This window comes from Symphalangus syndactylus, chromosome 12 (assembly GCF_028878055.3).
Source record: "Symphalangus syndactylus isolate Jambi chromosome 12, NHGRI_mSymSyn1-v2.1_pri, whole genome shotgun sequence".
Taxonomy (NCBI): domain Eukaryota; kingdom Metazoa; phylum Chordata; class Mammalia; order Primates; family Hylobatidae; genus Symphalangus; species Symphalangus syndactylus.
Window position 1 is genome coordinate 143,705,309 of NC_072441.2, and position 16,259 is coordinate 143,721,567.

General features: G+C 47.5%; 1 protein-coding gene across 6 annotated transcripts in view; it reads left to right on the top strand.

The window, feature by feature from the left end:
• Positions 1 to 16,259, top strand: part of CSMD2 (CUB and Sushi multiple domains 2) — a 645,703-nt gene that overhangs the window by 337,486 nt on the left and 291,958 nt on the right. For 5 of the 6 annotated variants that reach the window (XM_055254886.2, XM_055254887.2, XM_055254889.2 and 2 more), the window contains exons 7-9: positions 4,465 to 4,542; positions 9,690 to 9,777; positions 10,408 to 10,532. In XM_055254886.2, the coding sequence (XP_055110861.1) occupies positions 4,465 to 4,542; positions 9,690 to 9,777; positions 10,408 to 10,532 (291 nt within the window). The remainder of the gene's footprint in view (positions 1 to 4,464; positions 4,543 to 9,689; positions 9,778 to 10,407; positions 10,533 to 16,259) is intronic. The other variant, XM_055254891.2, reaches the window with a different exon arrangement.

Genomic DNA, 16,259 nt, shown 5'->3' on the forward strand with positions numbered 1-16,259 from the left:
CTCAAACAAATTTACAAGAAAAAAACAACCCCATCAAAAAATGGGTGAAGGACATGAACAGACACTTCTCAAAAGAAGACATTTATGCAGCCAAGACACATGAAAAAATGCTCATCATCACTGGCCATCAGAGAAATGCAAATCAAAACCACAATGAGATACCATCTCACACCAGTTAGAATGGCCATCATTAAAAAGTCAGGAAACAACAGGTGCTGGAGAGGATGTGGAGAAATAGGAACACTTTTACACTGTTGGTGGGACTGTAAACTAGTTCAACCATTGTGGGAGTCAGTGTGGTGATTCCTCAGGGATCTAGAACTAGAAATACCATTTGACCCAGCCATCCCATTACTGGGTATATACCCAAAGGATTATAAATCATGCTGCTATAAAGACACATGCATATGTATGTTTATTGTGACACTATTCAGAATAGCAAAGACTTGGAACCAACAGAAATGTCCAACAGTGATAGACTGGATTAAGAAAATGTGGCACATATACACCATGGAATACTATGCAGCCATAAAAATGATGAGTTCATATCCTTTGTAGGGACGTGGATGAAGCTGGAAACCATCATTCTCAGCAAACTATCACAAGGACAAAAAACCAAACACCACATGTTCTCACTCATAGGTGGGAATTGAACAATGAGAACACATGGTCACAGGAAGGGGAACATCACACATCGGGGCCTGTTGTGGGGTGGGGGGAGGGGGGAGGGATAGCATTAGGAGATATACCTAATGTTAAATGACGAGTTAGTGGGTGCAGCACACCGACATGGCACATGTATATATATGTAACAAACCTGCACATTGTGCACATATACCCTAAAACTTAAAGTATAATAAAAAAAGTTATTTGGAGAGACTGTAAATAAAAGTAAACTTAATCTAAAAAAAATGCTAATATTCCTGGTGATGTGGATCTTGCCTAGAGCTTACCCCTCAGTGAAGCATCTTACCTGACCCATCAATCAGCTCCCATATGGTGTGTGCCAACTGTAGGTTCTATCATTGGTCAGCTGGGCCTGAATATGCATTTTGTATAGTTTGTGTTGTTGGTATGTGGAACCCTTGCCCAAAGAGCTGTGACCCCTGTATTTCCCTGGGCTAACATGATGAGGACAAAGACTCTATCTGTGGATTCTAACGTGCATCCGATGACCATGTGGTGGCTACAGGAAACACTGGTGATGCAACCTCTCAGACCCAGCTCAAAGTGGTAATCACCAAGTTCCTATGTACATTATGGAGTTCCGTGCAGCTTTTCAGGTTCCTTCTCACTCGGTCCTCATAACCTTGACAAACTCCATCCTGTGCTAAGTAGCAGGAAGTAAAAAAGGAAGAACAGATGTTAGCTCAAGCTTGGGATCATGATGACATCATCCATTACTAGAAGCAGCCCAGTGAATATTCAGCACAGATCCATTAGGTTAGGCAGTCTTCCCTTGGAGAGGGTGGGCACAGAAATCAGAAGGATTCCTTCTGGGCCCTTGAGAGAGGCAAGGAGCAGGAGACTTTTCCTCAATGCAACCGTGAGAAGAGAGGAAGGGGAGGCTCACTCTTAGCATCACCTCCCCTCATGGCCACGCATATCTCACAGTGCCCACATCAGCCCCTACATGGAAAAGCCAAGCAGCTTTGCCCCTGGGAATGGCCTCTGTGGTGCTCTGGTCCCCTTCCTCATTCCTCTTCCTCTAGCAACACTAGAGCCAGAGACAAGGAGACGGTGAAGACTCTTCCTTCACCTCCCACTTGGCCAGGTGCCCTGAGCCATCTCCACAGACCTGACCACAAATGGGCTGCACCGGGTCATAGAGACCCCTCACCCACTGCTGCCCTGATGCTGGGGTACCAGGGGTATCAGGCTCAAATTGTTGTCGCGGTGCTGGAACTGCTCCTGTTCTCCCAGGGATGGTGAATCAGAGGGCTATCCCCCTGCTGAACTGTATTAGCTAGGCTTGAATAATGTATGTTTCCCTACTAATGCCCTCTGTTTGATCATGTGTCCACGTTAGTGTTCATTGGAAATTTTCCTGCTGGATACACATGGAGTGTAATGCACATTTATAAAAACGGTTTGAATGCATGTTGGGAGGCTATGACTCCGTGGTAATAACTGAATTTTATCAGGCATTCAGATTAGACAGTGACTTGCCTGCCAGGGAACAAACCCTTGGGGAACTTTTTCATGTAGCCAGAGTTGGGGGACGGGGAGGCAGCCTTCCTTGCATATCTGATTACTGTGAGCTTTGACTTGGGGATTGGTGTGTTACCTCAAGTCCAGAGCAAATACTTGAGTTTTCAGAGCCTGAGCTTGAGAGCAGATCCTGGAGAAAGTTGACCGTTTCCCTGAGATACTTTGGGTGCAGATCACAAGAAAAGAGACTGAGGCTCGGTGGAGAACACAGCTGCTTCCTGGCTGTGTGACTTACAGCAAGTCACCTAAACCACTTTGGACCCTGATTTGATTATCTATTGAGTAGGTATAATAACTACCAGTCAAGGTTGTTGAAAGTATAAGGACCAAATGAAATGATTCTAGGCATTGAGGATACACCCATGAATAAAAATCCCTGCCTTTGTAGAGCTTACACTGCAATGTGGAGTGACAAAAATAACTACACAAATGGTATAGTATGTTAGAAAATTGGGAAGATGAAGTTGGGAAGGAGGCATGGAGAGCTGGGGTTGCAGGTGTCATTTTAACGGCGTGGTCAGGGAAGGCCTCAGTGAAGAAATGGTGTTTGCACAAACACTTAAGGGAAAAGGGGAGCAAGTCGTAGAGATACCTGAGGGAAAGCCTTTTGGGGAATTGGCAGGTTGAAGCAGAAGCATGCCTGGCATATTGTAGGCACATCAGAGAGGCCCATGAAGCTGGAGAAGAGCAATCGAGGCCAAATACAGGGTCGGAGAGGTCATGGGGAGAACAGATTGGTCTTGCAGGCCGTCTTAAGGACTTTTACTCTAGCAGAGATGGGTTGCCACTGATGAGTTATGAGCAGAGATATAATATGGTTTGACTTATGTTTTAATAGGATTCCTCTGGTTCTTGTGCTAGGGACAGACTATATAGGGACAAGGATGGAAAATGGGAGGCCACAGTCATGAGGGGAAAGGTACTGCAGACTTGCATCAGGATGATAGACAACGGAAGCTGGGAGAAGTGGTTGCCTTTGGGATATATTTGGAAGGGTTTGCTGATGGATTGTGTGTGGGTTTGAGAAAGAGGAGTCAAGGACGCTGATTTAAGTAAAGAACTTGTAAAGCACCCTGGACCTGGCACAAAGGAAGGGCCCAGTTACAGTTGTTGTCATCGCTGCTGGGTGTCAATCTGAGCAGGGCTAAGTCAGCAGGCGGGGCCAGCTGGAAGATGGCACAGTGGGTAGCTGGGATTAAACAGCTGCTCCAACGCATCTAACCAGAGACAGGGTGAAGCTGTTAGAGGCCAAGAGAATGCCTTGGGTAACAGGGGTGGTCAGATCAAAGGTGGCTGATGGGTACAGAGGAATGGCCTTTGGAATTATGGAGTTCTGGCTCTGGCACCTTTTGTGTGCTATTTGGCAAAGTTCTGATGAACTGAGGACTAGGCTGTACTTAATGACAGGGTCAAAGCCAGATCTGATCCATCAGGCACCCACTTGAGTCAGGCACCATCTCCCAGTGACCTCCAGGATTCAGCTTCCCCTGCCCATAAAAATTTGGCTTCTGTAGGCTGGGCTTGGCTTGGTTAATTCCCTCTTCCCCCATGTGTCTCTTATCCTTCTGGAAGCAGCTATGTTTTCTCACAATGATGGCAGAGATGCAAGAGGCCAAGCCTAATCTGGCAAGTGCTTTTATGCCTTTGAACACTTCAAGGCCTCCGCATTTCCCATGGCCAAAGCAAGTCACAAGGCCAAACCTAAAGTCAAGGAGTGGGGCAATGTACTCCACCTCTATAATGGAGGGAGCTAAAAAATCACATTGCAAATGGTGAGAATACAATGAGTGGTGACAATTTGGGCCCATATTCTGATCTACCACAGCCTGTCAGGTATGGCTCAGAATTGAGGTAGAGAAAAAGCTGTAGAGAAGCAGAGGTGGGCTGCAAGGCTGCACACGTTGACGCTCATGAAAAGTTTGCTGAGGAGCAGGTTGAATTCAGTAGTTCTAGTGAAATCTCAGACATCTGTGAGAGGCCACCGGGGGAGTCCCAGAGACCCTCAGAGCCCACCCAGTGGGAGACTACAGTTTTGGCCTCCCTCAGAGGGCCAGCCTTGATAGTAACGTTTCCTTCGTGTCTGAGGTCTATTGCACTTGACCACTACCCTTGGAATGCCCCAGTCCAGAGAAGTTCCTGGCTTTGACCCACCATGGAATGTTCCAAGGCACAAGAGGGGATCCTTCTAGAGGGACCCTTATCCCTGGTCACAGGCAACAACTCACATTGTTTTTCCTCTTACCTCCTCTCTAGTCAAGAAGCAAATTGAGTTGAAGTCTCGAGGTGTGAAGCTGATGCCCAGCAAAGACAATAGCCAGAAGACGTCTGTGTGTAAGTGTCCGCCTGCCAGCCCGCCTGCCGGGCCTCTTGCTTGAGGTCATACGTGCAGGCACTAAACCGTGGGGAAGCCAGATGATGCCGGAATGACTTTCCTTCAACCCCGCTTCCTCCATCCTGGGCTCTGCGCTTGGACACACTGACCCAGTGGCCAAAGAGCAGCCCTGGGGCCTGCCCTTTGCTTTCTCCTCCTCTTCTTCCCATTTTCCTCCTTTTCCTCTTTCTCCCTCACTTCCCATTTGAACTGCAGTCCAGGGAGTCATTACTGCTACATTTCTCTCTTTATTTTCCTTTTGAATCACTTCCACCTGCTAAGACAGTCCTCCTTCCGCTCCTCTTTTAGGAGTCAATAACCTTGGGCTGGGATCTTGGGGGCTGCAGGGCCCCAGTTCCAGCTCCCAAGGCCAGATTGGGAAAGGGAGGCAGGGGAATGCCTAGTAACCTCCTCCAAGGGCCCCTGGACCTGGCTGGGCAAAGAGAGGACTGGGGAAGTGCAGGGGTGGGTCCTGCCTCGGGTCGGTGGGGAGGCACTGGGGGCTCTCTTCTTGGGCATGGGAAGGATGACATCTTTCAGAACAAGTTCCTGCTACCAGTGTTTGTAAGGTTAATAGGGGTCTAGTTCTGGGGAATGGTCTGGAATGTGGGTCCCAGAAACACCTGATCAGGGCTTGTGCTAAGGGGCTTTTCAGCTAAAGCCCAGGAAGGGCTGGGGAAGGTTCTGGGCACTTCCTCAAGACTGGGCTTGAAAGCAGGGGAGGTTTTTCCAGAAACCTTCCCCTTTCCTTCTGGGCCGAGTGGTAGGGAGCCTTCCTTGGTCCTCCAAATGACTGACCTGGTTTTCCTTCTCCTTCCCTCCCTTTGCCCTTCTCCTGCATCTCTGGTCCTCTCTCCCTCCACTTTTTCTCCTCTTGCCACTTTCTGCTCCATCGTTCTTCTCATCCTTCTGCTCCCGCCTCTTCTCTCCCTGCTTGTCTTCCTGTCCCTGACTTGCTCCTCCCACCCTCCCCATTCCTCCCACCCTCCCCATTCCTCCCCTTCCATCTCACCTCGATGTGCTCACTTTCCTGGAGATGCTAGAAGTACTTATTAAGGAGAGAAGGACATAGAGTGGCACCAGTGGTTTCCAAGCTCTGTGCCGATGTGTGTGGCCGGGAGAACATCAGGGGAAGAGGCACTTTGGTCTCAGGCTCCGACTGAACTGAGGCTGGGTTGGGGATTGTCTGTGGTCTTTGAAGTCGTCTGAGTGGAGACAGTTGCCACAGTCTGTTGGGTACAACCAGGAACTGGCATCTCCAGTCACCCACCCTGAGGGACTGGATGGCAGAGGGCACCAGAAGAGCCTTCTTCTGTGCTTGACTGGGGGTTTAGGGGAAAGGACAGGGTGCTAGAAGAGCCCAGGGTCCGGCCAGGAATCTGCAGAGGGCTCAAGCCATGGCCCTGACCCTCACAGGCTTTTTCTTTCTGTAGCCACAGGAGACCCGATGAACTGAGGCAGGCACGGTTTAATTTCACAGTTTGCCCAGGAGCACAGGCAAACTTCAGGAAATGGCCCTGACTTGGGAGATCAAATATTTATCCCAATTTTGTCCTCAGGGAGCGTGTTACCCCAGGCATTAACGTTTCAGTTTTCACGTATGTAGAATGGGGATGCAAAACCCTACCCTGCCTTCCTCCTAAGAGTGTTGCCAGGTCTAAGATGGATCTTGTTGACCTAGGACTTCAGGAGGCCCACGGACTAGCCAAAAAAGGTACATGTGATGCTGTGGGTGCATTTTTCTGGAGACAGGATTCAGGGTTTTCATTAAGCCGACTAACGAAGATGCCAAAAACTCCCTCAGGAAGATAAAGAGAAACACTGTTCTAATGAAAGAGTGCAAATGCTCTTTGCAAAATAAATATATATATCTCTATCGAGAAGATATTAGCCTCCATTCAAAGAATTCCTCAGAAAGAATGGGTGTGTGACTCCAGCTGCCTCAGACCCAGGTAGCCACATGTCTGCAGGTGGCTGGCCTCCTGTGTTCTGCCCAAATTCCCTGTGGACAGCTGTCCTGAAGTTCCCGGGGAGAGTGGACCCAACTCTCTACCTTTACCCTTGCCATCAGTTCTGACCACCCACCCACCTGTGACTCCCTGCGTTGGGTAGAAGGTGTTGCCTTCCTGAGCATGTTGCGGCTTCTCCCTCACCATAGTGGCCCTCCCAGAGTAGCGTAAGGATTACTCCCCCATTCCTGTCCCTCAGTAGCCAATAGGAAAGCAATGCTGTAAACACAAGCAGCTGGTTTTCAGTAGGCAGAGAAGGCTGGAATTAAAAAAAAAGAAAGGGAGAAACACTTCCTGCCTCCATAATTCAGACAGTAAACTGATCGCTGAGATTTAAGTTTGCTTGTTTCCTGGGGAAGCTTGAAGATCCTCGTGGGACCACCGTCCCCTGCTCAGTCCTCCCTGGAAGGGGGCACTGGCTGGGTATGAGCCGCATCACCGTTGGGTTTGTGACTTCCTGGATGGTGCCTGGTTTCATTTGGGGCTGGCTGAGGAAAGGGGAGGCGGTAGGGTCTGCTCTGTCTGTCGGGGGCTTGTGGCTTGGTGGGTGGGCTTGGCCGTGGTCTTGCCTCTTGAGTCCAGCCCCGTCCTGATGGGGCAGACTTCTGTTCGTTCTGCTTCCTGGGTGATGTCAATACTGAATGAGAGGGCAAGAGAAGGGGGCAGGGAACTGCTATATGTTCTTCACGTGCTGCAAGGGGGCTGTGTGGTTCCCGTGAAGTGGTCAGCAGAGACTTTGGGATGGGTATGACTCGTGGGCCACAGGGTTGACTAGACAGAATCTAAAGAAGGTGGGTGCTTAGCTGGGAAGTCTGCAGTAGGGACGGATCGCTGCGAAGCTCTAGGGGGACCTGGCTTACCACAGGTAAGGCAGCAAGTACAGCTCAGGCTTCCTCCTCCTTCCCACCCTCTGGGTGCCTTAGAGGACCCCCTAGTTATCTCCGTTCCGTTACTTGCAAAACACCGAGGCTTCCAGGAAGCAGGAGCTTCCTCTGCTTTGGGAATGGCACTTCCATCTTACTTTCCCAGCCTGAGGCATCAGGACTGGTGGGAACGGCTCAGGATGTGAAAGCTTTGGAGGTAGAGGCTTGGCAAGGAAGGGGATGGGGGTAAGAGACAAGTAGGGGTAGGGGTAACTGGCTTGAACATGCACTGCACACAACCAAGAGGATACCTGTGTCTGGCTTGAGCACACAGTGTCCAAATCCTCAGGTTCCATGGCCAGCCATAGCCTGGGCTACCTGGAGGTTTTAACACGGTCTACTTCAGGCCTCTAACTGTAGACTCCCTCAGTGAGTCTAAAACGAGCTCCCCACCTTCCTTACTTCTATGAAACCACCTGCATCCTCACAGGTACCCAGGCTCTGGAAATCCTGGAAATGCCCTGCTCCTTCTCCTCATGCTCTAGGTCCCCTGTGAGTCCCGGGGATTCTTTCTTTGCCACATCCATTCCTGCTGTCTCATGTCTAGCCTCACTCCAGGCTCTTGTCCTCAGCCTGAATGATCACAAAATTTCCTAACTCATCTCTAGGTAACTGGCCCACCCTTGAGCCAGCGGGTCTCACCATGCCTTCTCCCCACCAGAACTCTCCAGCAGCTCCCCATCATTTGCACGATCAGACTCGAACCCTGTAAAAGTCTGATCTCTGAAACCTCACCATCCACTCTTCCTTGTCACTCTTCACCTTCCCTCCTGCTCTGGTCACACTGCATAACACGCATTCTCTTTCCAGGTTTCCACCTCACTCCTCATGCCTGTCTATCTTTGTCATCTCTGTTGCCATGTGTCTAAATCCTATTAGCTCAGAAGGTCCATGTTCAATGCCACCTCTTCCAGGCAGCCTCACACGCAGGTGCATCCTTCATCCCTCCCCACTGTGGTCCCACAGTCCGCTTCCATGGTTTATGTCCTCACTCAACTGGAAACTCCTTGAGGACAGTGGTCTTATCTGACTACTTTTCGCATTTCTCATGGTATCTAAATAAAGCCTTGTACACAGTAGATGCTCAATGAATGCTTGTTGTGTACCTATGTGAGCAAGTGGGTGAGTGAGTAATGGAGTGCTTTGTTCACCTTACGGGACATTGAATGGGATGGGAGGGACATGCGCAAAGTCGGAGAATGCCGAATGCTGTCCAGATGCCCTGGAACCCCTGTCTAGAGGTTGCTGTTGGGGTCATGGGATTGGTGAGGCTTTGAGTGGAACTCCTCCGACCAGGCTGTGTGCCTGGCTCCAGCTCCTGGTCATCCTCAAAGCCAGGAATCCAGCCTCCTCAGTACCAGCATCCTGACGAAAAGGAACAGGCAGGGGCCAAAGGGTTGCCTACCCTCCCTACTGTGTGTGTATCCGCTGCCCCTGACCAAGCTTCTCCTCTAGCCAAGACAACTGTGCATATGGTTTTTGTAAATAAGACTCGCACTGGCAAGTGTCAGAGCATTACACCACCTACCAGAACCATCACAGGTGCCATCTCTGCCCGGCACCCTTGATGGGTGGCACTGGGTAGGGAATGCTCTGGTGACTGCTTACTCTGGCTCGAGAAGTATCTGATGGGAAGAGGTTTCTCAGAAGAAATGTCTGTGTTTGAGCTAAAGTCCCAGCTTTGAACTTTGACTACAGCTTTCTCTTACATTCTATACCGTTTCTGATCATGCACCCACCTTTTATTTAACTTTCTTTGAGTCATTTCTCCATCTGGGGCTGAGGTGGGGGGCTCATTTCATCTAGAGTCTCCACCCCAGATCTGAAGCATAGGCGTGGTGGGGGGAGGTCACCAGGGGCTGTGGACGGTCCACCTCTGGCTGCTGGTGTGGGACGAGGGAAGCAGGTGGTGGTTGTCATGGAGGGCCTGTCTCTGAGCCCACCCACTCCTGATGACTTTGCTCACAAAGGAATTTGTCAAAAGCAGCTTCCTATCTTGCACATTCAAGAAACCCCAGGCCAGTAGACTCCAGCCACCCCACACAGCCCCAACAAAGCAGGGCCTCATTCTGTCTCTGCCTCCACCTCCCACCCTGAGACATTGCCCCAGCTGGTGCCTCCCTGTGACCGTCCATCTCTGTGTGTGCTGTTTTTTTTTTTTTTTTTGCCTTGTAGTAACTCAGGTTGGTGTGTCCCAAGGACATAATATGTGTCCAGACCCTGGCATACCCGAAAGGGGCAAAAGACTAGGCTCGGATTTCAGGTAAGATATATTTGGGAATTTTCTGATTGCAAGAAGGGTGGGGTGGCCTGGCTGGGAGGAAGACAGGGGCTGGCCTTCCTGCAGGTGGAAATGGAGAGGATGGCATGGATATAGGAATAGACACTTTCTGGAGAAGAGCTATGGCTTTGACATTCTCTCCTGGTTCAGCCCTTGGCACAGTGCCCATGCTTTAGTGGGGGGAGGGAACTGTAGACTGCCAATGCTATCCAGAAAACCTATGTGCCCAGGGTACAAAGGGCTGCCATCTCAGTAATGACACGCCAGCAGCCAACTCGCACCTGCAATAATCTAGGAGACCATTTTCCTTAAAGTTTCTGGGTATCATCCACCCACTCTTAGCTGCACTAACTGGTGCTTATCTCAGAGGATCGCTGTTTTGCTCACAAAGTCACCTTTTAACTCAATCCTAAAACCATTAAACGGTCCGAAAAAAGAAGATGAAGAGCAGATGTTCCTTTCAGTGGAGATTTTTAGTGATAAAACAGTGGAGCGGAGATTAAGGGCCAGAAGGAAAAATAACATGTGCGGCTTCTTTGTGGAACCAGGAAGGACTCGGGGCGGGGCTTAGCACGCCGGGGATGGAGCTCACAGACACACTTTGTCTCCCAGGTTAGGATCCAGCGTCCAGTTCACCTGCAACGAGGGCTATGACCTGCAAGGGTCCAAGCGGATCACCTGTATGAAAGTGAGCGACATGTTTGCCGCCTGGAGCGACCACAGGCCAGTCTGCCGAGGTGAGGATGCCCTGGGGAAGGGAGGCTGGCCAGAGAGTTGGGCTGGGCCTGGAGGCTGAAGCCCAGCTCCCAGCACCTGAGGCCCAAGCTCTCAAGCAGACTGGCTCCCCTGCCTCCCTCCCTCCCCGCACTTATTTACCAATCAGCATACTTATCTAGCCCTTTCTCAGTATCAAGGCCTGCGCTAGGATCGGGAGATACAGAGGTGGGGAAGATAAGCATTGTGGTGCTTGCCCTGCATGCACCTTACAGTCTAATGGGTGAGGCACATAAGAAACAGCTTGCTACCTCATTGAACGGATACTGAACCACACCTAGATAGGAAAGGAAGTCACCTTTTATACAGTCACCTTGAATCCTTCTGTTACAATACACAGACATCTTCAACCCTGTTTCTTTCCCCATATTGCAACAGACAGACTTGTCACTTCTGCAAGAGTGTTTTTACCTATGTAGTGATGACATGCTTCTAACCCCCTACCTGGGTGTTTTGTTCCCCAGGGCCCTGCCACCACATCCCCAGGCAGGTATCACATGAGCCAAGCCTGGGCTGGCCTAGCCCCTACCCCCCAAATAATCTTAAAATAACAGAGCCAAGTGTATTCCTGCTTTGGGACAGGGCTACAGCTACTTCTGTAGTAGAGAAGCTCCTGACCTCATCCCCCAGGAAACCAGCAGAGAGAGCCCCTGTGCACTAGGCTGTTAGGTGGTCTTTAAAAGCCAACAGGTGCTCTTTTGAGTGCCCCTTTAGAAGAGAAGATATGTTGCCCACTGCAAAGTTACATTCTGGATCCTTCTGATCTAAGAAAGAGATTCTTTGCCTCTCTTTGGCATATGCATCAAGATGAAATTCACGCAGAGTAAGAGGATCCAGGAAAAATAATATCTCATTATTATACTGAGAAAGGGGCAGAGTTGGAGCTGAAACCCATATCCTGTTTTTTAACTGAGTCCATAAGTAATCTCGAAGAGTGTCACTATAACATCTTTCAAATAAGCCTTACATCCTCTTTCAACTTTGAGGTGGCCATGTTCCACGGTTTATAATGTTCTTTGCATTTTCACTGATTTTAGCAATATTATCTCAAGGATTCTACATAGCTACTATGTTTTTAAAAAATCAAACAAGAAAAAAGAATTCTTGTCATAACTCTCAGCAATTGGGCAAATTACCCGTTTTCCCTAAGCCTTTCTTACCTCTAAATGTTGCTAATAGTATGTACCCTACCCTTCTTCTGTTTAATGTGGAGATTGAATGGAGTTGTGAATGTGTAAGCACTTTATGAATTGAAAAGTGCTAGAAGAAAAAAAAATATCCTCATGCTAGTAGAACATGGGCTCTATAGGGCAAGGACTTCTGTTTTGTTCACTGCCTAAAATGGGGCGTGGCATGTAGTAGGTACTCAGTCACAGGTGTTGAATGGATGATGGAATGAATGACTCATTGAATAGCATACCACGCCAATGCCAGGGAGCCCAGACACCAGCTGTGCAGAGGCATAGAATTATCAAGTCTGAGGACCAAGGGACCCCTGCCCATCTGTCATTTCAGAATTCCTTTTGAGAAGCCAGGATGACAATGCCTTTAGGCAGTGGTGGGATCTGGTCCCTCCTCAAGACCTTTTCACTAGAGGAAGGTTGTTCTCTTAGTTCTCAAGAGATGATGATTGTTTACATGAACATGCCAAGGGTGGGGAAGGGCTGGTGTTTTGACCTGAAGGAAGTTTGTAGCTGAAAAAGTGTGTTCATCCTTTTCTCCAGTGATTTGGACCCACTGAAGTCTGAATTCTCTGCTGCATTGTAACTAAGCATTGGGCTGGGCTTTTTCACGTGGTCCTCTCATTCCATCACCTGCTACTGTAAAACATGAAGAAATCATGGTACAAATCCAACCATCATCATTTTTAGCTGGGGCCCTTGGGCCGGTTTCTTCACCTCTCTGAATCTCTTCTTTCCTGCCAAAAAGTGGTGATAATAGAACAATTCTTCATGGGGTTACTTTGAGGACTAGATGAGGCAGTCCTTGTTTAGAAGTGATGCCAATACGTCTGTGAGACTTACGTGCACACGTGTTCAGCTTAACCTGCTGGGCGCTGTCCGCATAAGCTTCCTCAAGCCCTGGAGCAAACCTCAGCCTCTAGTTGCTGCGGGTTCTTTTAGAAGCTGTGTTGTCTAATCCTATTGCAATCATACAGTTTGGGAGTCACATGGACTTTGATCTAGATCACAACTCTGACACCTTTTAGCTTGCTGGCCCTGGGTGGGTTCCTTCATCTTTTTTAGCCACGGGCCCTCATTTGTGAACAAGGAAAACAAAATCTTCCCCGCCTACTGATTATGAAATTTAAACAAGGCATTTTCTATAAAGTGACCAGCCCTGACAGTGGTGGAGGGTACATTCTCAACACAGGTTAATGTTCCTGCCTTCTTCTCTCTTTTTTTTCCCCTCCTATAGGCCATTGTGAAGGAGAAAGACAGACTGCTAAGTCTCCTGGGTTTGAACTTGGATGATCTGTCCTGGGCTTCCCTGAAGGCCCAGGACTGAGATACATATTAGAGTTAAGGGTCTCTTTATTTTGGCAATTTTTAAGGTTTTTATTTTAAAATCTTTTGTTTTCAATTAATTGCAATTACTATTCTGTGATTTTTAGGAGAGTTTAGGTGAACCCCACCTTAAGAATGAAAACGAACAAGACTCTTTCCATTCCAAGAAGTTCCACTAACAAGCAGGTTACCAAAAGATCACATTCTAAAAAGGATTTTACCATAATAGTGGTATTATTTTTTCTTTAATGCAGTTAAAATATGATTTGATTAGAAATACTCATTTTCCCACACAATTAGTTCTACTAAAACATGGGGCCTGGCAAATAATAGGTTCTCAGCTAATGTTTGAGGACCACCTGAATGAATCAGTAATTGAAATGAATGAACAATATGGGACTGCGCCCTCATTTTGAGATATGAAATTAGGCATTCACAGGCCTTTCTTTTCTTTCCCTCCCATCAGAAGAAATAAGCTTCTAATTTGACTCCTAGAAAATTTTCATCACACAAAGGAGATTGAGGGCAATGTGAAACACTGTTAAACTAATTCTGTTCAGCACCAGATACAGCAGGGTCCATAGATATAGAGCTTTTCAGACTTATTTTACATATGGAGCCCAATATTTAAAAATAAGTTTTTGCAGAACCCTAATAAATAAAACAGATACAAGTGGAGCATCTCTGACTAAAGTTGGGTCAGCGGATTTCTAGGCTCCCCTCCATCACCATTTTCAGTAGCCTTTGAGTCCTGGTACCCCTGGGGCTCCAGGGAACACTGTAAACCACTGGTATAGTGAGAGGACCAAATTAACAACCAGCTCTGATTTCTTGTGATCACAAATTGGTGTTGATAGGGTTTAGGGACTGAGTACCAGGCCGAGATGAAACTCTTACAATTACTGATTCACAAAGTAAATAATTAACAGAAAAGTATATATTATTTTTCCTTTGTGGCTAAATTCATATATATGTATATGCCTTTGGGTGGCTAGAATACCAGGCTTGGGACTTAGAGACCTAAGTTAAAGTTCCAACTTTATTATTAACCATATGGCACAGGGAAAATCACTGAGACACTATGGATCTTTTTCCTCATCTGTAAAAGGGGAGTAAAACGGGAAACATGCCACAAACCAGGGTGAATTAAATGCCATGATAATTACAGGTGGCTGTCTTCTTGGTGGATTTCATTAGATCAGCTTTCTGGTTTTACTCCTTAAACATAATTGTTATCCAGAGTTCTATTTTCAAATCTCTTCTCCTCTCCACTTATTTTCCCTGGATGACACATGCTGATTGTACTAGAGTACATGCCCCATTGCTCCAGCCCTGAGAATGTCCCTGAGTCCCTTACCTATATGTGCTAATGATAAAGCTCTTATTTATTAAATTATGTATACTAGTGTATAGCATTGCACTAGGCATTTTTCATAATTTCTTTATGAGTAAAGTGGCCATAACCATATTTTATATTTAGCTGAATCTTAGAGTGGGCAGCCAACTTGCCCAAGGGCACAAAGCTACATCTGTTGAGCTGAATTTCAAACCCTGACTCCAAAGGCTGAATCCTACTTCTACTTGAAAATTGTAACTGGACATCCTTCAGAGTCAATATATTGGAGGGAACCATGCAGAACGACTCCCCCTCCACTCCCCACTTTTTTTGGGTAACTTTTTATTTTGATATAATTTTAAACTTGCAGAAAAGTTGCAATTAACGTGCAAAAAGCTCCCATGTACCCTTTCCTAGATTTAAACAACTACTTCTAAAAAGTTAGTGGAGAAGAAGAAAGCTAAGAAGAAATTTGGTCAGAAAGGTAGGAGAAAAGCCAAAAAGCATCACTGAAGCCAAAGAATATGAGTTTCACAAAGAGAGAAAGATCAGTAGTGTCAGATACTCTAGAGAGGTCAAGTATGATCACAACTGGAAAGTAAACATTGGGGTTAGTGACTCAACCAAGTGGTGAATGTTTGAACTTGTTTCTGCAAGGAATTGGTGAAGGAAGACAAGGGAAATGATAGACTTGGGCTGAAGTTTCTATTGTGATGGCAAACCATGAATCTGTGGTGATACCATAGTTCTCCTGCTAGCCCCCCAGCCCCCAGGATTAGAGATAGAAAAGGTGAGTGGTAGAATTGATGGAAAGCAGGCATTTCACCAAGCAGATAAGAGAGCGATGACGAAGATGTAGGTATTGGGGAGTGGTCTTGAGGTCCAGACTGGGTAGTGAGGGAAGAGGGGTCAGGCGAGGATCAATAGATGGGATGAAATGTGGGACCCAGAAGGCTAGAGGGGCCTATGATGTAGGACAATGGTGCATTGAGACCAAAGTCATTCTGCTGGGAACACAGGCAGTGGGGGAAGGAATGGAATGACTGGGCTTAAAATCTGTGAGTTGGACTTTCCTGGCTCCCAGGATAGCAAGGCCCTGGGTGTGGCTATAAACATGGTTGATCATGAGTTGGAGGAAGAGCAGGGTGTCAGATCTCATAAGAGGGCAATGCCCTCCAAAACAAGGGACATCTCTCCATTGAAACAGGAGGGAAAAAGGAATTGAGTACATGTGCAGATAGGATTGCATTTTTAGAGAGTAGGACAAAGGTCCCACCTGCTGGATGGCTTCTGTTCCCTCCAAAGAGAAAGCCAAAGTCATCGGCTAAGAGTAAGGGGAGATAAGAGGAAGAGGAAGATGTTCAAGGGATGTCTACAACACGTGCAAAAGTCTTTGAGCAGATTGAGAGAGTGAGCTAATAGAGATAAATGGTAGGGTCACTGGGCAATAGCTAGGATTGTTTTGAGATGAGTAATCAGGAGTTTATAATAGACATTCATCTTCCTGCTAGTGATTTTTTTCACAGCAAAGCTCAACTGTATGGTGGCAGGTATGGAGAAGGCAGGTAGAGGGATTCATTCCAAACTGATGTCTTCTAGGCAACTGATTAAAGGAGGAAGAAGAAAGGGACTTGGAACAAGCAAGAAAATGAGCCTAATGGTGGTCCATGGGATCAAAGTTGCATAAGGACAGAAGACAAGACAGAAGGAGCTGATGGGTAGAGAGGAGATATTGCTGTCAACAGAGTGAAGGTCTCAGTAGGGAAAGATGAACCCTACTGGAGGTTCAGAAAACAACTGTGAAAGAAGTACTCGAGGGTGGGAGCAAGATCTTGACTACAGAGGGC